The sequence below is a fragment of the Thunnus albacares genome, chromosome 10, assembly GCF_914725855.1.
Source record: "Thunnus albacares chromosome 10, fThuAlb1.1, whole genome shotgun sequence".
Classification (NCBI taxonomy): domain Eukaryota; kingdom Metazoa; phylum Chordata; class Actinopteri; order Scombriformes; family Scombridae; genus Thunnus; species Thunnus albacares.
In genome coordinates this window covers 13497676-13519170 of record NC_058115.1, presented here as the reverse complement: position 1 = coordinate 13519170, position 21495 = coordinate 13497676, and the positions used below count along the sequence as shown (strand labels likewise).

Here is a 21495-nt window from a genome sequence, read left to right as displayed (position 1 = left end):
ATAAAGTATAATCAAATGGGTGTGTAAGACGTTATAAGAAACATTTCTTTTTCAGCTGAAAATAAAAGGTTCTTCCATCTACTAAAGGCTCTGGTCTTTTTTGTTTTTTTGCTTTTTGACACAATTTATGCAGTTTTTTAGATTACATTAGCCTTCATGTCATTATGGGTTTATATTTTATCAGTGCCTAAGCCACTTATGTCACAGACACATTACACACTGTAGTCTTCAGACATCTGCGGTTGCACCTCTATTGTGTTGTTGTTTGCAGTGGGTGGAAAGAAAACACCCCTGATTCACATTTATTGTTGTTGAATTCTTTCCTTTGTTGCTGACCGTTACCCAGTCCAAAAGCCACAAGGTAATGTTACACTTTAACATCATAGGGGAAATTTTTTGACTTCATTACTGTATTTGCCATGAGAGTCCTTCCTTGTGATAAAACACAGCAATGACAGTAGTGTCCACGAGCCCTTCCCATTATGAAAACATCAACCATGAAACCAACAACGGAACTTATCACCAATGTGTATAATTACACTAACAATCTAAATACCTCTCTGCTATCAAAAACAGGTGATAAGTAGAGGGAAATGATTTCATATTCCTTTCATAACAAAAAATGAGCAAAAACTACAAAATAACTTGGAAAACAAAATAAAAGAGCTAACAAAAACTATACAAACAACCCCACAGAGCATGAAAAGTGAAAAATTCAACAGCTGAAAAAGTTTTGTTATAAAGTATAATCAAATGGGTGTGTAAGACGTTATAAGAAACATTTCTTTTTCAGATGAAAATAAAAGGTTCTTCCATCTACTAAAGGCTCTGGTCTTTTTTGTTTTTTTTGCTTTTTTGACACAATTTATGCAGTTTTTTAGATTACATTAGCCTTCATGTCATTATGGGTTTATATTTTATCAGTGCCTAAGCCATTTATTGTCACACTGTTTCTGTTTTATGACACTTTTATATTGAATAATTAGCCCATTTAAATACAGGAAATACTTGTTGCCTTTGCTCACCAGGTTAACAATCATTTAGGGGAAAAACAAAAGTTAGGAACATCATAATATATTTTTTACTTGGTTATCTGTGGCAGAGACATGGAGATTATTGTTTATACTAAAAGGCATACAGATTATATGGTCAGACATGAAATACACAAGAGACTACATTTCACTCACTATTATACTTAAAATACAGGACCCATTAAATATACAATATATATGCTCATGCTGAGTCATTTCCATGAGAAATGTAGTAGTGTTGGTCTTAAATTAAATATAATAAGAGATATTTCTGGAACAAAAATTAGCCTTTGCACATCACCTGTGAGCAGATTGTACTTGTTTTATTTGCAAGATTTTAGCTTTGCTTTCTTTATTTTTACAGTCTTTAATGTGCATTAAAACTTCCTGTTGCTGGGACACAAGGGTACAAAGAAAAAATTATCAGTCCTCTACAATCTTAAGCATTGCTTATCAATGAATCCTAAACAGGGAGTCACAAGTACATTTCTTCTCCCACATGATATTTTCCTAGTGTTGAATGTTCTCATATTCAGTTCACAAATGCCCCATACTCAGCAACAAGGCACATTTATACCTTTGTATTTTCTTTCCATTTTACTGGATGACACACCTGATGACCCAGTTAGCACTCTGAAACCTCTATGTGAAAAGCAGACTGGATTTTACTGTAGATAGATAAGAGTAGGTTATATTAGTAGTCAGAGGTGTAAAGAACTTTAATATCTCTACTTTATGGCTGTAAGCTTTGACACTGGGCTTACTATCAAAGCAACAAGGTATGCTATTGTTCTAAGGAAACTCCACCTACAGTATGTCACAGACACGTGACACACTGTAGTCTTCAGACATCTGCGGTTGCACTTCTATTATGTTGTTGTTTGCAGTGGGTGGAAAGAAAACACCCCTGATTCACATTTATTGTTGTTGAATTAATTCCTTTGTTGCTGACCGTTACCCAGTCCAAAAGCCACAAGATAATGTTACACTTTAACATCATAGGGGAAATTTTTTGACTTCATTTGTATTTGCCATGAGAGTCTTTCCTTGTGATAAAACACAGTAATGACAGTAGTGTCCATGAACCCCTCCCATTATGAAAACATCAACCATGAAACCAACAATGGAACTTATCACCAATGTGTATAATTACACTAACAATCTAAATACCTCTCCACCTCTGCTATCAAAAGCAGGTGATAAGTAGAGGGAAATTATTTCATATTCCTCTCATAACAAAAAAATGAGCAAAAACTACAAAATAACTTGGAAAACAAAATAAAAGAACTAACAAAAACTATACAAACAACCCCACAGAGCAAACAACAGCTGAGATACAATAACAATGAACAAAATAATAAATCAAGCAAATTTCTAGCAAATCCACTTCAATGCAATAAAGAGAAATCACTCATAACAACAGTAAGGAACTCAGCAGGGAACAATACACAATCTCCTCAAGCCATAAATGATACTCTCTGAACTTTTTATAGCATCTGTATTCCCCTTTTTTAGATGCTCCATTAACACTTTCTGAACTACACAATGCTCTTACACACATACCTAATAACAAAGAACTCAGAACCAGATGGTCCCTGCTGAATTCCTTAAAGACTTCTAGCAGACACTGAGCTTACTTTTCTTTAAAGGGGACCTATTATGCTTTTCCTTATTTTCAGTCACATATGTTGTATATAATGATGCATATAATGTTTCAATGTCAGATGTTCATATTTAAAATGGCAAATGTGGCTTTTTATTATTTTGCCCTCCTCATGTATGTTAATGGAGTGGACAAAATACTAGGAACACTTTTCCATATAATGCACTCCAGTACACCACCACCCATTACGACCTCAATAATAAACATAAAGGAGAATTATCACCTTATCTGACAATGTCAATGAAAACTGAAAAAGTATAAGCCTCGTAAATGTAGAATTTATGGCAGAGTTGTTTTGTTGGATTGTGTTAGATTGCACAGGTGTACCTAATAAAGTGGCCAGTGAGTGTAGATAACAACATCCACTTGCCAACTGCTAAATGAGGAAGAGATTTATCTCTACCTTCTGACTCCCTCTGGACACAGGTCTGCAGAAATTCATTTGAAATGACAAAGAATACAAATCTACAACTAATCCAGTATAAAATCCTCCATAGAACACATTGTCACTCAAAGCAAAATGCATGAAATGGGTCTGTCCAACACAAATAAATGTTCACAGTGCACTCTAGGCACCACAGATGACTACATGCACTCCTTATAGCTCTGTCCACCTATACAACACTTTTGGTTTAAACTCTCCTAAGTCTTGGGTTGCAGCATTCCCCTCTCCCTCATTATGCATAGTTGGTGAGTTATCCTCAGTTGAACTTCCACCAAAACACACAGAACGCACACTGGTTGCCCTAGATATCACCAAGAAAGTCATCCTTACAAACAGGAAAACCACACAAACACTAAACATCATCATTGGTTAAATATTCGCACAGAACATATATCAATGGAACAAATAACTGCTTCTCTAAGTCCGAATGTCACACTTTTTGAAAACTTGGACTCCATTTATCACAAATCTCAATCTTAATTTCAATTTTGTCTCTTCAGTTCAGTTACTGAATTTACTTAACTATTTCCATTTCTATCATTTTACAAGTCCATCCACAGACATACATATGTGTTCTCTTTTCTTTCTATTCTCTCATTATGATTTATGAATTTATTTTTATTAACTTGTTTGCATACTCAGTTATCTATCTTCTGTTATGTTTTAATCTGTTATGTTTTATTCAACCCTTCATCCCAACCACATCTGAATGATGGGACCACCTCTGACTGGGCCCTGGTGACTGGGAGGGGTTGGGGGACTGGACTGATCTGGAAAAGCTTAGAGTCAGAGGACCTGATCCCTGCTAAGACCCTCTCCAAATAGAGAGCTGCTCCTCAGACCCAATTGAACAGACCCCTCCTGTAGGGGCGGGGGCTGTTCTAAAGGGGATCTGACCTGCAACAGGCCAGCCACCTCCTACGGGCCTAAGATACTTTTTTTTGCTTATTTAAACCCCTAAAAAATGTATCTACCCCTGGTTAAGCTCTGAACTATCAGTTGTATTTGGACCCATTGAAAGAAACTGGAGAAGATACCTTTTTGTACTTATTCTCTCTGCTCTGTTCAGAGCACATATGACATAGCTGTACCAAAACTGTATCTGGCATCATTCCCAAATAGTAGAAGTCTGCTCATCAAGACCAATATAGCCTGGTCTTAATTACTTAAATTAGACAACTCAAGTCATTTTTGACCCACTCATCTGTGTGAGCTGTAATCAATATGGCTTCAGGGCACAACACTGAACATATTGTATTACAACCCCTGCTGCTGTGTTGATTTAAAATGATACTGTGTGCTTGAGTCAGTGAGGACGTTTTGTTGCTGTTTGTGTTCAAGCTGTTGACACAGGCAATCAATTACTGCTTTTTTTTGACTGCACAGTATTCTTATCAGTTTATGTGAATGTCGACTGTTAGACCCGCAAACGTAACAACATCCCAAAAATGTAATAAACCACAAATGTAATACAAATCTGCAGCTTTTAATGTAATAATCCCACTAATGTAATACGTCATTTCCTGCAAACTATTTAATTTACAGGGAGTTGTTCCGTTTGCAGAAAGGTGAAAATCTTCAGCTTTCAAAATTGTAATAGCTTCCCACAAATGTAATAAACCACTAATATAATACAAATCTGCAGCTTATACAAGTTGCTAACTCTACATGTCTTCAACAGCCAATAACATTTTATTCCCACATATCCTTGTCCTTTAGATTATTGCCTATTTAGACTGATGAAGTGTTGTGTGTACAAATGAGCAATCAATCCCAATCATATTTATCACATTTTCTTCCCACAGGAAGATTTATACCAGGTTTTATTAAGAAGCCCATTTTAAATAATCTCAGGAGAGACAGAAACAGCATCATGTCACTCTAGCAATGAAAGATTTACAACCAATCATACTCAATCCTATACAAAAGTTTCAGTACAAACTCATCTGCTATACAGTTAAACTATCCACAAGTAAAGAATGTGAAGTATTAATTGTCAGTAACAGCTGGATATTATTTATCCTCATTAAAGGGATACTCCACCCCGAAACATGATTCAACCTCATTTATATTCCTCTTTTCTCTTCCTCATTTTTTAAAAATTGTTTTTTGTTTATAAAGATAGATTTAACTTCTACATGCTAACTTTTTGCTAACAATTAATAAAATCTTTAATCTTTAGACAGAATAAATGATTCTAAAAACTGTCTGGATGACTTTATTGGGTCCAAAAGAGAGTAAAAATGAGGTAGAATCATGTTTTGGGTGGAGTGTCCCTTTAAACACAACAGTAGCCTATGTTTGAACCAGTCTTTCATTCTTTGAAATAATGAAAACGAAGCATTTCTCAAAGGCTTGTAAGCTACAGTCACTTTGCTCATCACTAAAGGCTTGCAAACGATTAATGATTAATGACTGACATCAAGTGAACTTAAATTAATGTCAGTGAATGCAGGAAAGAATCTGAATTCCCACATCCCTAATTGAAAATTTCCCAGATAAAAGAAAAGGATAAATTATATGTTACATTTACTTTAAATAAGTGTCATCCAAGCTCTCATCCACCTATTATTGTTTGAAGGAATTATATGATAGTTGCATAAAACCACAGTTCTGACCAGTTTTGACCAACTTGTACAGTTTCATAATACCAATAACTCATGATTTTTGACTATATCATTATGTTCAGGCAATGGATATCTGACTATATCTATCTAGATCCATGGAAGTTGTCTTTTAGGTAATTCTCTAAACAATGTAGTTGTTGCTCACGCGTGTCTCGCTCGCTCGCCCAGGACACAGTGTCAGTGATTGTAACTGTTTAAGTAGCACTTGCAGCGATGAGAAAAGTGACTATAGCTCATCATTTTACAGCTATCAATCAAAATGAATTCCTTTCAGGTCATCGATCTGAAGTCTTAGTCTAGTCAATGAACGAGTCCTCTGTTATTTATGATCACGCAAACCGCAAGTCATCAAATTTGAGACTGGAGTTTCACTTGAGTCAAATCATGTGACCCGAGTCCCCTACCTCTGAGTAAACAGTCACCTCCACAAAATAAACCCAGATAGGGTGATTACTGTGGGACCCTGACGGGAAGTAGAGTAAGTTACACCTCTTACAAAATTAATACATTCAGATGAAATACTGGTAGTGAATTGAAAATAATTTTATTAGCAATTTGACCAGTAGCAAATGTGACAGGCAAACAGTGAATGCTAACAGTAGCAGTTTATAGCCTAAACCCAGCAGTCATAATTGAGAAATAAAAGACTGTTGACTTGACCATTTAGAATTAGACCTGAAATTATTGTACATGTTCAGTGCGGTTAGATACTTGCAGCATATCATATTTGTGTGTCTCACAGGTTGAAGATGATTCTTCGCATACTTCTACTGTCCACACTCTGTGTGATAAGTACTGGACAAGGCCTGGGCTTACGGCCAATGGGTAATGAGACCTACAAGGTTATACTGAAGGCACTCAAGGAGGAATTTGATGTCCCTGTTGCAGACAGGATGAAAAATCAACAGTCAGCTCTGGTCAGAGTGTGGAGAAATAGGCACCAATATTCCTGAAGTGATGACAAAGAGTCCATTTTGTGTAATGGGAAATTTGTGGTAATGAAGTCTGCTATCCCGGAACTTGTTAAGAGAGGATTTGAAGCCACTAAAGGTTGTAATGCACGAAAAGTAAACATCAGACTGAGTGAGAAGTACTTGGGATGAGCGAGAGCTGTTCAACAAGCATTGGATTTATCCAGAAAGTGCCAGTTGCTGGGAGCAAAATTTCCAAACAGGCCATAACAGATTCAAGAAAGACACCAAATTGACCTACTTGACATGACAGGATGGAAAGTTACACATGGTAGAGCAACTTACAAAGCCTTTAATTTTCAGAAGTTTTGAGAAATGTTTTGTTTTCATTATTTCAAAGATTAAGGAGTAGAACATTTGCACACCTGCAGATCGACAGGATCCACCATGGGTGGACAATAGTTGAACAAAGAACTCCCACACACTGTCTTCTGTGCTTGCAATTAGAGGAGATTTATTGGGAACAATGTTTCAGTATGCAGACCTTCATCAGGTTATTTTTGAGAGATTATTTCAAAGATTGAAAGATGTATGTATGTTTAAAATATATATGTTGACTTAAGATATGCAGACATCTTTTATTTACATGGTTCAAACATAGGCTACTATTGTGCTTATTGAGGATGAATAATACTCAGTTGTTACTGACCTCTTGTTACTAAAACAATACTTTGCGTTGTTTATTTGTAAATATTTTAATCGTTGAGCAAATTCATACCGAAGCTTTTGTATAGGGTTACTATGACTGGTTATAAACCTTTCATTACAAAAGTGACATGACAATGTTTTTGTCCATCCTGTGTTTTTTTGCACTTGTCTTTGTGGTAAAACCTTGAAGAAATCAAATAAAAGCTGCAGATTTGTATTATGTTTGTCGTCATCTGCTCATATGCAGCTCTTACAACCCTTAGCTGTTACCCTGCTGATACTAATTATGAGTCCATAATTTAAAAACGTTATGCATCCCATAGAACTTAACTTTAAGTTTTATCCAAACCTTTCAAAATATAGTGAATATGTCAGGCCGAATTATAAAGAAACTTGTAGAAAATGATGCAAAATGCAAAATGTTGGGTGGTCCCCCTAAGATGAGACTGACATTGCTATACATTGAGACCGACATTGCTATACGTAATAACGTTAATAAGTTGCTATTGTACTTCACTGTAAGTTTGGACAATAGGAAGTTATTAAACTTGCTTCGTCACACAGTGCTGGTTCTTTTTGTGTATTTTGACATTGGTAAAGCTGTTTTTAGACTTTGTGTGTCTAGTTTTTGGAAAGAACCACAACTCACTTTAATTTTAACCTCAATAGTGCCTTCTTCTTAAGTACACTATGAACTGTGACACTTTTGCCAATACATACAGGTGTACCCAGACAGTGCTGCAAACATGTTGGTTTCACCGTATCCGATGCACGACTGAGCTGGGTAGGTGCATGGAACAGAGCCCTCATGTCTCCAGGACAGGCGTCTGTTTCCTCCTTAGCAGACTTACTGGCACATATTAACTTAAGGAGACTAGAATGAGGAAAGCACCTCTCTATTGCCAGCATTGCTCCACATTCTTTTTTTATTAACAGTCCAAATGCACACACTTGACTAAATACATGGCTTGTTAACTTTTCTTACATTGCTGTTACCTGCTTGTTCAAACTGAAGGACACAAGGATGTTTGTCCTTATCATGAAACAAAACTACAGACTAGGTTTTAAATTAACCTAATGACAGAATAATGGGTTCTACTTTGTGACCTCCTGTGACTATTTTTGTCCACATAATCTTTTCCTCCAGCAAAGTATATAGTGTTGCCTTTAGCTTACTGTTGCACGTGTTGCTGTCATTCTTTATAAATGTGTTTAAATACTTACAGGAGGAGATGTCAAAAAAAGGGGACACTTTCTCATTTTTGGTTTTTAGCAGCTTTATTACAATAAAAACAGAAATGCTATATTTGTGAAATGAAATGTCAAAGAGGAAATACAGTCGCATTTACAAGCAATAAGCATTTAAAGTGTTGAAATTAACATTTTAACAGTACATTGTGTAGCACAAACATACAGAATAAAGTATAGTATTTTGCAAAGAGTATATATAAAATTGATATTTCAAATTATTCAGTACAAAAACCTTCTTTTCCTACCCATGTGATATGTTATTAAATCATATTTTACAACTCATATTTATGTCTTGATTAAATAAAATAATACAATAAAATAACTTAGTATAAGATACGTGAGATAATTATGTTCTAACATGGCTTGACAGATAAATCAGTATTTTGCAGTAATGTCTACAATATTTTTTGTTTTGTTGTTGTCATCCTGTATGTCTGTAAATGTTCACTGCAGCTGTGAGAGAAGGTGGGTGCAGTCCCCAAGTCTGTCCAGCTCCTCCAAAACTTCAATCAGCCTCTCAACCCTCTCTGATGGAAGCACGGCCCCTGCGTTATTCCTGAACTTCTTCCTCAGACTCTCATTGGTCAGTGGGTTGCGCCAGTGACCGTAGAAGGTGTCACAGCGTCCCCTCAGGATGTCTCCCCCAACAAGTGTCACCTGGACTTCGGCATACATGCGGTTGAAATTAGCTGGGTTGTCGTGGGGATGCTCCACATGAACACGGCCCAGCAGAGCGAGCAGGTCAGGGCGCATCATAGCAGCGGGGGTGAAGGACTGCACAGTCACCTCGCCATCCAGGAGAGCGCTGCAAGCATTGAACTGAAAAGAGTGACGTGCCTGGTGCTCAGATTCAGGGAAAGGCCTGTTGATGTATTTTGATTGGGGGACTCTGAGCAGGATCTCCTGAACTTCAGCTGGGGACACAGTGCCATGGTCACCCCCCACAAGAAGCTTATGGACCGAGGCTGCAGCATCTGCCACCCAGTGCATTCCCAGATGTGCGGGGAAGCGCTTGAAACCCATGTCCTGTTCCTCTAACAGGAACATATGGCCATTATCATCAGGTGACCCCAAAGGCTGCGGCACGTAGTCTTCATAAAAAGCATTGAAGCCGGCTACCCCTGGGACAGCATCAAGGACCAGTGGACTCGCCTCTAGGCCTCGAGAGGCCAGGAGAGCGGCCTCCAGCCCCAAACGTGAGGCATTACCGATGTGGAGGGGTTTGGACTGAGTGGCAGCATTAGCCATTGGGGCTCCAGACAGAGAGGCAGCAATGGCCAAAGCATGACTGCTGCGGGAGTGATCCAAGGACAAGAGGTGAGCACAGGCTGCTGCACTTCCCATAGTCCCCACCACAGTGGGAGGGTGAAACCTGGTGATGATGAAGACAGATAGTCTTTAGTGAGGGTTGGGTTTACATTTCCATCACTATGGTTATAGCAGAGCTGCGTACAAACAACTTCTCTTTTACACATGCAGAGCCAGCTTATTTCAGGTGTGTTAAAGGAAAAAGAATTTTAGTAATTGAAGTATTTGATAAACAAGCAAATAACGTGGTGGGTAATTTGACTTGGTGTAAACACTTGCCAAAAGGAGCCCTCTGTGATATTCTCCTCCACATGGCTAATTGTACGAACACTACCCACAGAGCCTCTGCTGTCCCGGAGATGAACATAATAACACGTCTTTCACAGCTCATTGACACCACTAAAAGACTGCATGTTACACTGCACCGACCTCCTTGTAAACCACACTACAGAGATCAGCAGAGTCAAATATGGATGGGCTTTAGACTCATGTGGATACTCCTTACAAAATATAGAAATAAGGACAGGCTTTATATCCATGAAATGATCACTTACAGAGACCAAGTCCAGTACAAACCCCACAATGTTGCTAATATAACTTAAAGTACCTATTTCTGATATGACTCATGTTCTGAGGTGCTCACCTCTTGGGGATGTTGTGGGCCTCATTAGAGAACCTCATCAGCCGGCCCTGGATCTCTATGCCGACATTGAAAGCCAGCAGGAAGTCCAGGCCACTAGGTTTGCTATTAGCAGGCATCATGTCACTGAGAGCTAACACAGCAGGAAGGACTGCTCCTGAGGGATGAGTGGCAGGGTGCCATGTATCATCAAAGTCCATGGAGTGAGTCTGTAGCAAAAAGGACACATTTAAAAAAAAATCAAATGGAACAATAGCTATCAAGTCCCTAATCCTCACTGTGGCCAATGTATTTAATAGGAAAATCAGAGTCTCTTTAATTGCTATGACAGGGTTGAATCATAGAGGGCAAAGGCTGGCTGCAGAAATGGGCTCGACACCCTGGTGACTTATTTGGGGAACGGAGGCCAACTAGTGTTTGCACACATAATGTTGGAAATTTCTGCAGAACGGTAATTCCCATTCATTCCTCCTGTGGTTGGCTCTCTAGACTGTTCCATGTTCAGTAGCTGTAGTTTGGTTGCGGTAATGGGTTTATGGATTAGTGCATCCGAAATTGTCTAGCACACATGGGACAATAGTGACACATCTGTTCCACCTATTTATACTCACTGCCACTCCATTAACAAAAGCTGCCAGTGTCGGGGAGAGCCTGGTGCCCTTGCGTCCGTACACAGAGCTGATGTCATCAGGGGCGTACATGTTCTGAGGGGAAGAGAAGCAGACAGGTTAACATAATGAATTGTTTCAAGGATATTTTTATTGCAATGTTTTAGTCAGATATTGTGTCATCATACACACACAGACATATACTGTGAGCTTTACTTTAAATTTAAATTAAATTAAACTCTGGCTCATCACTCTTCAGTTGATGAAAGCTGAATAAGTTTCTTCGTCATATTTCATTAAACATAAAAGTCCCCTTTCTGTTCCCAAGTTATATGACTAGATATATTCTAATAATAACCAGTGTTTTTTTTCCCTTTATCACATCTGTCCACACACAACCTTTGCACTGACTTATGACTACTGTTTGTAAAAGGTCAGGTATTAGCTTTCATCTGTCTCTACTTATATCGGATAAGACCTTAATAAAAAGTTATTCCTTCTAATGATTTCTCTCCCCTCGGCTCACCTGGCAGTGCTGCAGGGCCAGTTCAAACACATCTGTCGTGCTGCCAATCAGACCAACTCCAACGCTGTCCAGCACCATCCTTTTACTGCGGTGGAGGACTACAGGGGACAAGTGCTGAGGCTTTACTTCACTGATGAACCTCCCAAAGCTGGCTGTGACTGTGTCCTCATGGGCTGGGTAGTTAAAGACTGTATTGGGAAAAATTAGCAAAAATAGCGAGAAAGAGAAGGAAAGAAGTCGGGAGTTAGTAAAGGAGAAATTATTAGTTTCTTTGTCTGAATAAGTAGAATTTATGTATGTAACAGCTTACCTTCCACTGCAGATTTATGCAGTCCTCTCACAGTGCTCATTGGTCTAATAGTTTTCTGCAGGACACAGAGTACAGAGAGTCTCAAATCTATTTCAGGTTGTTGGTGCGCTCAGATATTTTCCTTGTCAGACACGGATCTAATTAAATTTTGGTATACATTGGCATGACTGTCATGAATATTGCTCATTCTGTGTGCCTCTGTTGAAAGACCTATTGTACAGGTGAGGTGGTGTTGTAACAGGTGTGTATGTGTAATCTGCTCAACATTTAACAAGAGCTACGTTCTCCACTACCGTGTATACAAAAAAAATGCTATAGTGTGATTGTAGAATTTAACATTAGATCTTTCACTAGATTGAATAAATATGCCATAAAATTACTTAGTAAGGCATACAAAGTGATGTAGATTCATATTAATCTAAGTAAAAATGCCTGCAAAAGTATTCTGAATCTTTACCTGTAGTGTGGAGATCATGGCTTCAGTTTTTCTCAAGTTGTTTTTCTCTTTTCTCTCTCTTTGATACAGCAGGATTGCAGTCAGCAGATGGATACTGATGTTGGGTTTGAGTTGTACCTGCCTTATATAGTTACAATGGCTATTGATATTGACTGGGAAGAAACAAGGAAGGGCAGGCTTATCCATAACAAAACCCTCATGAGTTTCCTCAAAGGAGGAATTTCCATGTAGTTGGCTTACATCATCATCACAACAAACATCCCCACCCTCAAAAAAGGAGGAAGAAATAGTGAAGTTTTATTATTGTAAGTAAGTCAATGATGTCATCGCTCACGTTGCAGATTGTAGGTGAGTGTGGGGGAAGTTTCATGAACTCCTCCTACACACAGAGAAGTCTTATTTATGACCTTTCATCCACACTCCAGAACAACTCCACACTTCATTTCTCCGAAGAGCTTCACCAGGTAAGACCTTATTTCCAGTGTTATTGATTGTGTTTTGTATGTAGGCTTCAAAATGCAACATAATGAACAGTGAGAAATAACAAGTTTTTTTTAAACATTGTCTAAATAATTGCAGTTACAGGAAAGATGTTCTATTGCAGAATAAAATTATTAGAGAATACCAAAATCCCAACTCTTTAAAAAGTGTATCTGACAGTACCTTAGTATGCTGCGCTTGTCTTTTGTGCATATATCAATATGTCAGTTATGGATAAAATGTTTACTTATGCAGATACCAACTTATAGTAACTATATTAACTATATATTAACTTATAGTAACTTATTAACTATAGTCATTAGAGCAGGAACGTTGAATATAGCTACTCTTCTGTGTCTCTTGCTGCTGTTACACTACAACAATGAGTTACCCTACTTATGAGTGGGCAGGGCCAGAGACTCTCAGGTTTATGGGGGTGTTTCAGGAGATAAGACAAAAACGAGCCTGACGGAGAGTTTTCCAACTTTTTAACTTTTCTGACTTTCACTTGAATATATATCCATATATCCATTAATAACATCTAATTTAGTTCATAGGACCAGCAGTCTAATTTTTTTTTATCTGTGGTTCACATTTACATTCCTAAAGGTGTTATCATATCTACTTTGTTTTTAATTTAGCTTCAGATTTGTTCTATGGTGTTTTTGTAAAATGCACTGATTAGAGTATTTATCATTCACTAGCCACTAAGAAAACCAAATTGTTCTTTCCAACCACAAACAACATGTCTCTGTCCACTTAACTTGCATTCATATTTTTGCAACATAGTGATACTTATAATACTTTTTTACCTTGGTAAATGTGCTGTAATAAATCAATCAAGATGATTCTGAATTAGTCTTTTTGGTGATATATGTATTTGGTATTGCAATTTATCCATAATGGAAAATGTACCAAGCAAATTAATAGATATATAGATTATTCATAGATAAGTTGTTTGTGTCATTTGTTAAATTACATCCTTTGTTGATTTTTTTTTTCAGCAAAAGTGCTTTTTGACAACATAGAGACTATGACTACATTAGATGGCTTTCCGGCCAGTTTCTATGGCGAGCCGGGAGTTTTAGGCATGTTATCCAATGGGATCAGTGCATTCCTTGTACTTCTACAGAACTTCAGTACAGCACACACTGGCATCGCACCGCAAGGGGTGGAGAACATACTTGCAGGTAAAACTTGTAGATAATCTGCTTTAATAATATAATATAATAAAAAAGTATAAACTTGTCTTAGTAATTTTAATTTTATGTTTTATTCAGGTGTTCATCTCATCCTGATTGGTGGTATATGCCAACTGTTGGCTGGCCTGCTTTCCTTCCGAAAATACGATCATCTGAGTGGCACTGCCTTCATTGGCTATGCTGCTCTTTGGGGCAGTTATGGTGCCACTCGGATTTACTTTGGTGCAGTAGCTGAAACTCCAACAACAGAAACTAACGTATCAAGCAACATGCTGCTGAATGACACCACAGAGGCCCCAGTTTGCTATTTATGTCTGTCCATTAAAGAGTCAGCTGTTGCTGGTCTCGTCCCCTATATCCTTCTGTCCTTTCTCCTCGCCTTTTGCTCTGCCACAGTCAACTACATCATGCCTTTTGTTTTTGGGGCAATCACAGCCACTTTAGTTTTTGAAGCAGTGGTTCTGATGGCAGGTTCTTGGGCTCTGGTGGTCTCTGGTATTTTCGAGTTGCTCATTCTGATCTTCGCCATCTACGGTTCAGCTGCACTGCTTGTCAAAGGTCTGACTCAGCGTCTGGCCCTCAAAGGCTTCGGGACACCCCTCTTCAATGTTCTGTTGCTTGGTACCACCAACTCAGCAAGCACCCAGAGCACTGGCCAAGAGAAGAAGAAAAACACAAAGTATGCAGAGCCAATGGCGTTGGGTTTCTTCAGTGACACTGTTGCACCCTTCATCTTCGCCTTCTACAGCTTTGGGTACATGAAGTCCTTTGGCTTGGGAGCTGCATGGGTGTCAATCGTCTCAGTCGCCCAGCTGTTCTCCAGCTACTATGCCCATTTGCGCCACGATTGCTACCACACTACAAAGTTTGGTCTTCATGCCACATATTGGCTGATCAAGGCTTGGGATGAGTTTGTGGCATCTGCTCTGATTGTGAAGGACAGTGAAGTGACCTCAGGGAGGGAAATGATGGTGGGAGACTGGTTCTTCGTGGTGGCAGCCTTGGTGCTCTGTTGTGGAAGCCTGAACATCGATGTCCTGGAGCTGATCCACAACATGCTCTTCGTCCTGCTGACAGTCTCCACAGTCCCCCAGATCCCTCTCCAGGGATACTACATTTTCTTTGGTGTAGCTTGCTCTCTCTTCTGCGCAACCTCCCTGTATGGTACCTTCTCACGTCTCATCAACACTATAGCAGAGAAGTCTCTCATCCCTGTAGGACCACAGCCTGTCTCCACTCACCAACTGAAGAAGGCTTTGACGTGTGGAAGATCTGAACAGGGAGACCAGGACGTGTTGCTCCAAATGGACCACACTTCAGACGCCCTGTTCTACCTGTCAAATGGGGTTGCAGCTTTCTCGGCTATTCAGGCTGCTGTTTCCAGCACAAACCCCTCCTTCCTTCATCTGACTGTCCCTTGGGTCCTCATCTCTGGAGCTATCATCCAGGCCTATGTCAGCCGGCTGCAAGTCGCAGGAGCAGGCAGATTCGGATCAGTAATCTCATCAATCTATGTGGTAGTATGGGCCACCTGGACCTGGTTTAGGTTTGCAGGTATGTGAGTACAAACATGTGGTTCAATGCAGATTTCTTTCTGACAGATTTACACAAAATTCTAATCACAAGTTTTTAATTTCTAGGTAAACTGCTTCAGTTTTCTACAGAGGCTGCTTACGGTTTTACAGCAGGAGCCATTGCTCTCCTGGTCATTAATGCTTTCCTCATGGTGATTGGTAAGGTTTATCATATTATTTTTAACAGAATAATCATTTTATGTTGTTTTTTTTTAGCCATTTGTAATCCTTTCCATTGTTTATGTCAGCTGCCTATAGGAACCTGGTTTTGCTGTTTCTAACAGCAGTCATGGAGGTTGTACTAGTCTGTTTCCTGCTTTCCACCCTTCAGCGACTGCCATACCAGCTAGAAGGTAAGTATAGACAAAGATTCATTCAAAGCACATTTTTAAAAAACATCCACATTGGAATTAAAACATTGTGACAACTTTTTCTTCATAGTGGCCATGCTTGTGCTGCTTTCTATAATTTGTATATATGGAGCTCTGGCGTCAATGTTGAACTGCATCTTCTCACAGAGAGTGTTACCTATGGGCCCTCCCTTCTTAAAGGTAACCAATCAAAAGACTCTTATTGTATTTCCTCTTTCATTCTATTGTGATCCGCTGTAAACTAAATATTTTTGTGTTTTCCCTCCCTCTGTGGCCTGTCTTAGGAGAAAATGAAGCAGGAGACTGCTCCAGAGCTACACTGTCCTGAGGCTAACTCTCGACTCACCAGTGGTCTTCTGGAGATCGCTGGCCTGCTGGAGAAAGGCGGAGTATGTGGCATTCCCACAGACACTGTGTATGCCCTGGCTGCATCCTGCAAGAACCCTCAGGCAATAGAGAAAATCTACAACATTAAAGTAAGAATGAAAAGTGTCATGTGAATTAAATCCAATGTCACCATTTTGTGCATGATGTGAAAGTCATTAACCTGTTGTTTATAACCCGTAGGACAGACCAGCGGAGAAGCCCATCTGTATTTGCATTTCTAGTGTGGAGCAGCTGGTGGCAGCCAAACCTCCCTTCAGTCCTCTGCTCTGGGAGTTTATGAGGAACGTGTATCCTGGAGGCATCAGCTGCATAGTGAGCAAAGGAGACTGGCTGTTCAAACTGGGTAAACTAGCCAAAACAGCAGCAATTTTGTTCTTCTTCTAACTTCATTATCTTAGCATAAAAAGATGGCAGTCACCTCATGTTTTAAATGTTTTAATTCATCTTGTGTAGGAGTGGGACCAGCTTATGACCGTGTTGGTACCAACAACAGCATCATGATCCGTGTCCCTGACCACACTGTGACTGGCCACCTATGTGACATCACTGGACCCCTTGCCATTACCTCAGCCAATCCCAGTGGAGAGCCAGACAGCACCCACCACAGCATGGTCGTCAAGTAAGAGTCTTTTCTGACAACTCTACTGTACCAAAGTCCTCATACATGTCTCCTGTTAACTGACACACTTTGTATTGACGTGAGATTTGAAAACTGCTTTTTACAGAAGATTCATCTCAGTGTGTCAGAGTAACAAATGTGTGCTTTATCAGTTTATTACAATATATTCTGACCATCTGTTTTGTCACAGCCGACTAGGAGAGAAGATCCAAGGGGTTCTGTGCGATGGGGATTCTAATGAAGTTGTTGCTTCCACTATAGTCAACTGCCTGAGGATTGATGAAGGTACAATGCAGAATCTTTTCCAGCAGATTGTCTCTGTTTTTGCTTTAACAGACACTTTCTAATTCTTACCTGTCTTCCTCTTTCCACAGGGACAATCACCATTTTGAGAGAAGGCTGTGTCCCTGCAGTAAAAGTCCGACAGATCTTTGACAGAGTGAGAAACATGATGGGTGAATGTTAGAGAGCCAATTTCTCTCCTTCAGAGAGCCTCTTCACTCCTGGTTCCCTATAAGATTAGCTTCTTCAGCTCCCGTATTTTCCTTCCACCATCTCAAGGACACTTTTAGATTGAGTGAAAGTGGATGTCTGCTAAGCATAGAATTTATTTGACATGAAGAATCTTTGCAAGAACTTTGATATTTAAGTTTGTTTCAAATAATATCGAACAATCTTCATAGAATGACTGTTGTAAAAGGTTAATGATTCTGTAAATATGTATTTATACATTTAAATTATACTGCACACTTATCTGAATTTTAAGGGTGCGTCAGAAAACGTATGTACATATGTGTGGACATATGCCCTGTATGTATTTAAGCTCATTGTGCATTCTTGTACTGTTGAATTTTGTGCAAATAAACTTATAAACTCAAACTTATACATTTATTTGACTGATGTTGTGAAACGTTTGTGTCCTAAATTAAAAATATTATAATGATATAGCTGGTACACTAAGTTTCAATATATTTAGTTTTAAAAAATATATATTTCTTAGGGTATTACTGCCTTTATTCAACAGTGGACAATTGAGAGGTGACAGGAAACAAGGAATACGTTTTGGGGGAATGCAACATGCAACACAGATCCCAGACTGGAACTAAACTGGGATTGTTGAGATCACAGTGTTAATATTATGGTATCCATGTGTTTTGAAGTAGAATGAAGAAATATTTTTTTATGACTGATGGGGCACACCTAGTTCAACATTAATGAAAAAGATTATTTTTTATACTATGTTACAAATAAGAAAATAAGGGCAGAGTGTAGTACATAGTCTGAAGTGCAATAGTACGCACAAACAGCTGCATTCTTTCTATTTACGCAATAATTGATGGGTCCAATCCAATAAAATCTTACTTGCACTAATTGCATGTATGGATATGACATTACAAGATAACAGAAACCTAATGACATGGTGCACTGCACGTGCCACATAGCAAAAAAAACCCATAATGTCTAGTACATACAAGGTTTTACTCAAAATGTGCCAAGACATAACATGATAAATTGATAAAAGACAATTGCATGCAGATTTGTATTTCTTTTTTAATTGCATAAGTCAACAAAATGGCACTGTTTTCACTAACTTTATGTGCAAGCTCTGTTATATGAATTCTGAAAGCTGACATTAGTCCCTTTTTATTCATTTCCAATGTCAACGTGCTCATTATGGTATTATGTTTTATGTTTATTTTACTGTAAGCCAGGCTTCACACTTGGTGCTGCAGAAAGACAGGTCCGACTCAGTTTGTCTCTTTTTTTAAGATGTTTTGGATACATTTTCTGTATTCTGTAAATACATTTGCTCTTTTCAAAAAGCTCAGTTTTGGGGCTTTTTTTCCCAGAAGAATTGCATTTTCAGGGCTATTGTGCTATGTATTAAATTACTCCACATACATCACCTCTCCTCTTTTGTTTGTTGAATTGTGTAGACTACCACGGTGAGAGGTGTGCCAACAAAGCTGAGCAATGCTGGAATTTCCTTGCATACAGTCTTATGAAGATACAATAACTTTCAACAATCAATAGACATCACATAGCTGTCCTATATGTATACTGTATGTCTGTGTATGTGTATATGATGTGAGTATGTATAATATGTGTGAAAAGGCGCCTGGTTATGTATTAATATGGGGGCGCAAACTTGGAAAGATGCATAACTTGGGAAGGGGGTCTGGGGGTCCTTCTCCAGAAAAAAAATTGTGATTTAAAACAAATTTCCAGCATTTCTACATCATCTAACCTCTTGGATTAAGTCAAGAAACAGCCACCTGCACTAGTCTAGATTAGTTAGATTGAGGGTGCTATGAAAACCAGGAATGCATCAAGTATATAATTAGGTGGATGAGGACAGGAAATGATTATATTTGAAATTTTATTCATAAAAACATTATGTAACCTAAAATGTCAGTAGGTTGCATCTTCAAGGTTAAACAAAGACAAACAATAAAAGCACAGTGCAGAATAGCCGGATGAGAGATCATTACATGGAGCAATGCGTCATCTCATAAAATAATTCCATCTTAAGTCAGACTGAAACTGAAATGAAATCAGGGTATTTTGCAAAGTGTAAGCAAGTTACTTTCCACTGCTGGACATCTGACTGATGTTAATTCAGATACTTTTGCGCTGTGATGGGTTGGACTGAACCAATTCAAATGGTGGTCTGAAAACATCCGATTTTTTTATTACTTGTTTTTGTCAGTTGCTGAAAATAGAAAAATGATCATTGATATAGGCAGCTTAAATATAATCACTTGATTGCGGGGACTGTTAGATAATAAGTTTATTTTTAAAAAGACAAAAAGTGGGGTAGCAAAACCGTAAATTTACTCCCCCTGATTGAATAATGGGGATGCGTTTGCTCCACTTGTACCATTGCTCAGGCGCCTATGTATGTGTGGATATATGTTTTTATGTAGGTATGCATATCTATACACTGATGTATGTAACGTGTTATTGAAAAGATCATGTGTGCTGAATGGGGTTTGCAATGTTAAACATGTACAGTTGTATATAAACATAGATAGATACATATATAGATATAGATATAGATATATACACTGCAAACAATAAAAAAAAACATTGAACCAAATTACCAAGAAAACAATATATTGCCAAAATGTCTAATTACTTTCTGTACTTCATAGAAAATGTAGGCTACAATATACTGTGCCATATCATTGTTTTAATAACAGAAATCATCAAATAATCGTCATTTAATTTCTAAATTTGATCCAAAAATTGGGCTTCGTGCACTTTGACTTTTTTCTGTGAGGTTTGCTTGTACAAGTGTTCAAAGTCAGATTCAACATACTCTCTTAACTTCCTGGACTTGTTGTAAATCACTGGTTTCAGCCTGATGAATCATGAACAGTCACCTGTTCCTGTGGATGTGGTGTTCGTGAGATGTGATCATCAGCATAATCAACATTGGCTCTCTGTTTGTGGGCAAGTTTCACTCACAAAAAAATTCCCAAAGAGTAAAAACACTGCACAACTTCAAGTCCTCCTCTCAGTAGACAAAACATAATATATTAAAAATTTAGGAGTGTCAGCAGTAGGATACCTAAAATAATCAGGAAATATGAATCCAGCTAACACTTAATCAGAGCAGCTCTGCACTGTGACAGAAAAAAAGAGGGAATGATTTGACATGAAATTAGATGCTAAAAAACATATTTCTAAAGCAAAGTGGTCTGTGATGGGAGGTGGTCATGTGACAGTCACAGAGATATTAGAGGAGAGAATATTATAGTCTACAGATGATGTTACACTGTTATCTACAACAAGATGATACTGGACAGAGACCTGCAGAGACACAGAGGCAGCTGTCAGAATGAGAGAAGTTTAGCAACAGCTACTGAAATGTAGAAGTTGCTGCAGCAAAATATGCCAATAAAAATGATAAAATCTAAAAAACCTTTTAGTAAATGATGAAAATGAATTAATTTCAGTATCATATTCAAACTCCAAATTAATTCAGATTAGTGCATTATAATTGTAAGTCAAACAAGTGTTTCTACCCAGTGAAGAAAGGCAGATATGATTTATTGATCACATGTACGACACTGGACCACTCATCAATTTCGTTGATACCTAACAACAAATGTTCTTAAATCACTCGTACGTGCATCTTAAGATCTGTTTGTATGAGTGGTTCTGGCACAAGGTCCTATGTGTCATAGTAAGAAAGATTGTTACTCCAGACTTATCTTATCACCTTGATAAATGTAAAGATAAAGAAATATCAGTGATATTTTCTTCTTTGTAAAATAATCAAAACCCTTGTCGTAATTGGAGTACCTCCCTGAAAGCATCTCATAAATGGAGCCACCCATAAGGAAACATATAAGGAAACATTTTTTGATT

At 38.3% G+C, this 21495-nt stretch overlaps 2 protein-coding genes across 2 annotated transcripts; one reads left to right on the top strand and one right to left on the bottom strand.

Moving 5' to 3' along the window:
- Positions 1-8664: 8664 nt before the first annotated feature.
- LOC122990565 (cis-aconitate decarboxylase-like) lies at positions 8665-12781 on the bottom strand. Its single transcript, XM_044363937.1, has 6 exons — positions 12486-12781; positions 12029-12083; positions 11719-11906; positions 11196-11288; positions 10588-10793; positions 8665-10008 (listed from the first exon to the last, which is right to left on the bottom strand). Exons 1-6 carry the CDS (start codon positions 12669-12671, stop codon positions 9081-9083), a joined length of 1656 nt encoding a protein of 551 aa, XP_044219872.1. The 5' UTR covers positions 12672-12781; the 3' UTR covers positions 8665-9080.
- A 78-nt stretch (positions 12782-12859) lies between these two features.
- On the top strand, positions 12860-18001 carry si:ch211-153b23.3. The gene is made up of 11 exons (XM_044363875.1): positions 12860-12949; positions 13970-14155; positions 14246-15721; positions 15808-15900; positions 15990-16094; positions 16183-16292; positions 16397-16588; positions 16680-16842; positions 16953-17118; positions 17309-17403; positions 17493-18001. The coding sequence occupies exons 2-11, from the start codon at positions 13999-14001 to the stop codon at positions 17582-17584; spliced, it is 2649 nt and encodes an 882-aa protein (XP_044219810.1). The 5' UTR covers positions 12860-12949; positions 13970-13998; the 3' UTR covers positions 17585-18001.
- Positions 18002-21495: the final 3494 nt, after the last annotated feature.

Excerpts from the sequence above, each read along its gene's own strand:
- LOC122990565 (XM_044363937.1), bottom strand. The coding sequence starts at position 12,671 with ATGGATAAGCCTGCCCTTCCTTGTTTCTTCCCAGTCAATATCAATAGC. Across the intron at positions 12,084-12,485 it reads CCATGATCTCCACACTACAG|AAAACTATTAGACCAATGAG; the intron begins GTAAAGATTCAG and ends TGTGTCCTGCAG. Across the intron at positions 10,009-10,587 it reads GCCCACAACATCCCCAAGAG|GTTTCACCCTCCCACTGTGG; the intron begins GTGAGCACCTCA and ends CATCATCACCAG.
- si:ch211-153b23.3 (XM_044363875.1), top strand. The coding sequence starts at position 13,999 with ATGACTACATTAGATGGCTTTCCGGCCAGTTTCTATGGCGAGCCGGGA. Across the intron at positions 15,901-15,989 it reads TGCTTTCCTCATGGTGATTG|CTGCCTATAGGAACCTGGTT; the intron begins GTAAGGTTTATC and ends TGTTTATGTCAG. Across the intron at positions 16,293-16,396 it reads TGGGCCCTCCCTTCTTAAAG|GAGAAAATGAAGCAGGAGAC; the intron begins GTAACCAATCAA and ends GGCCTGTCTTAG.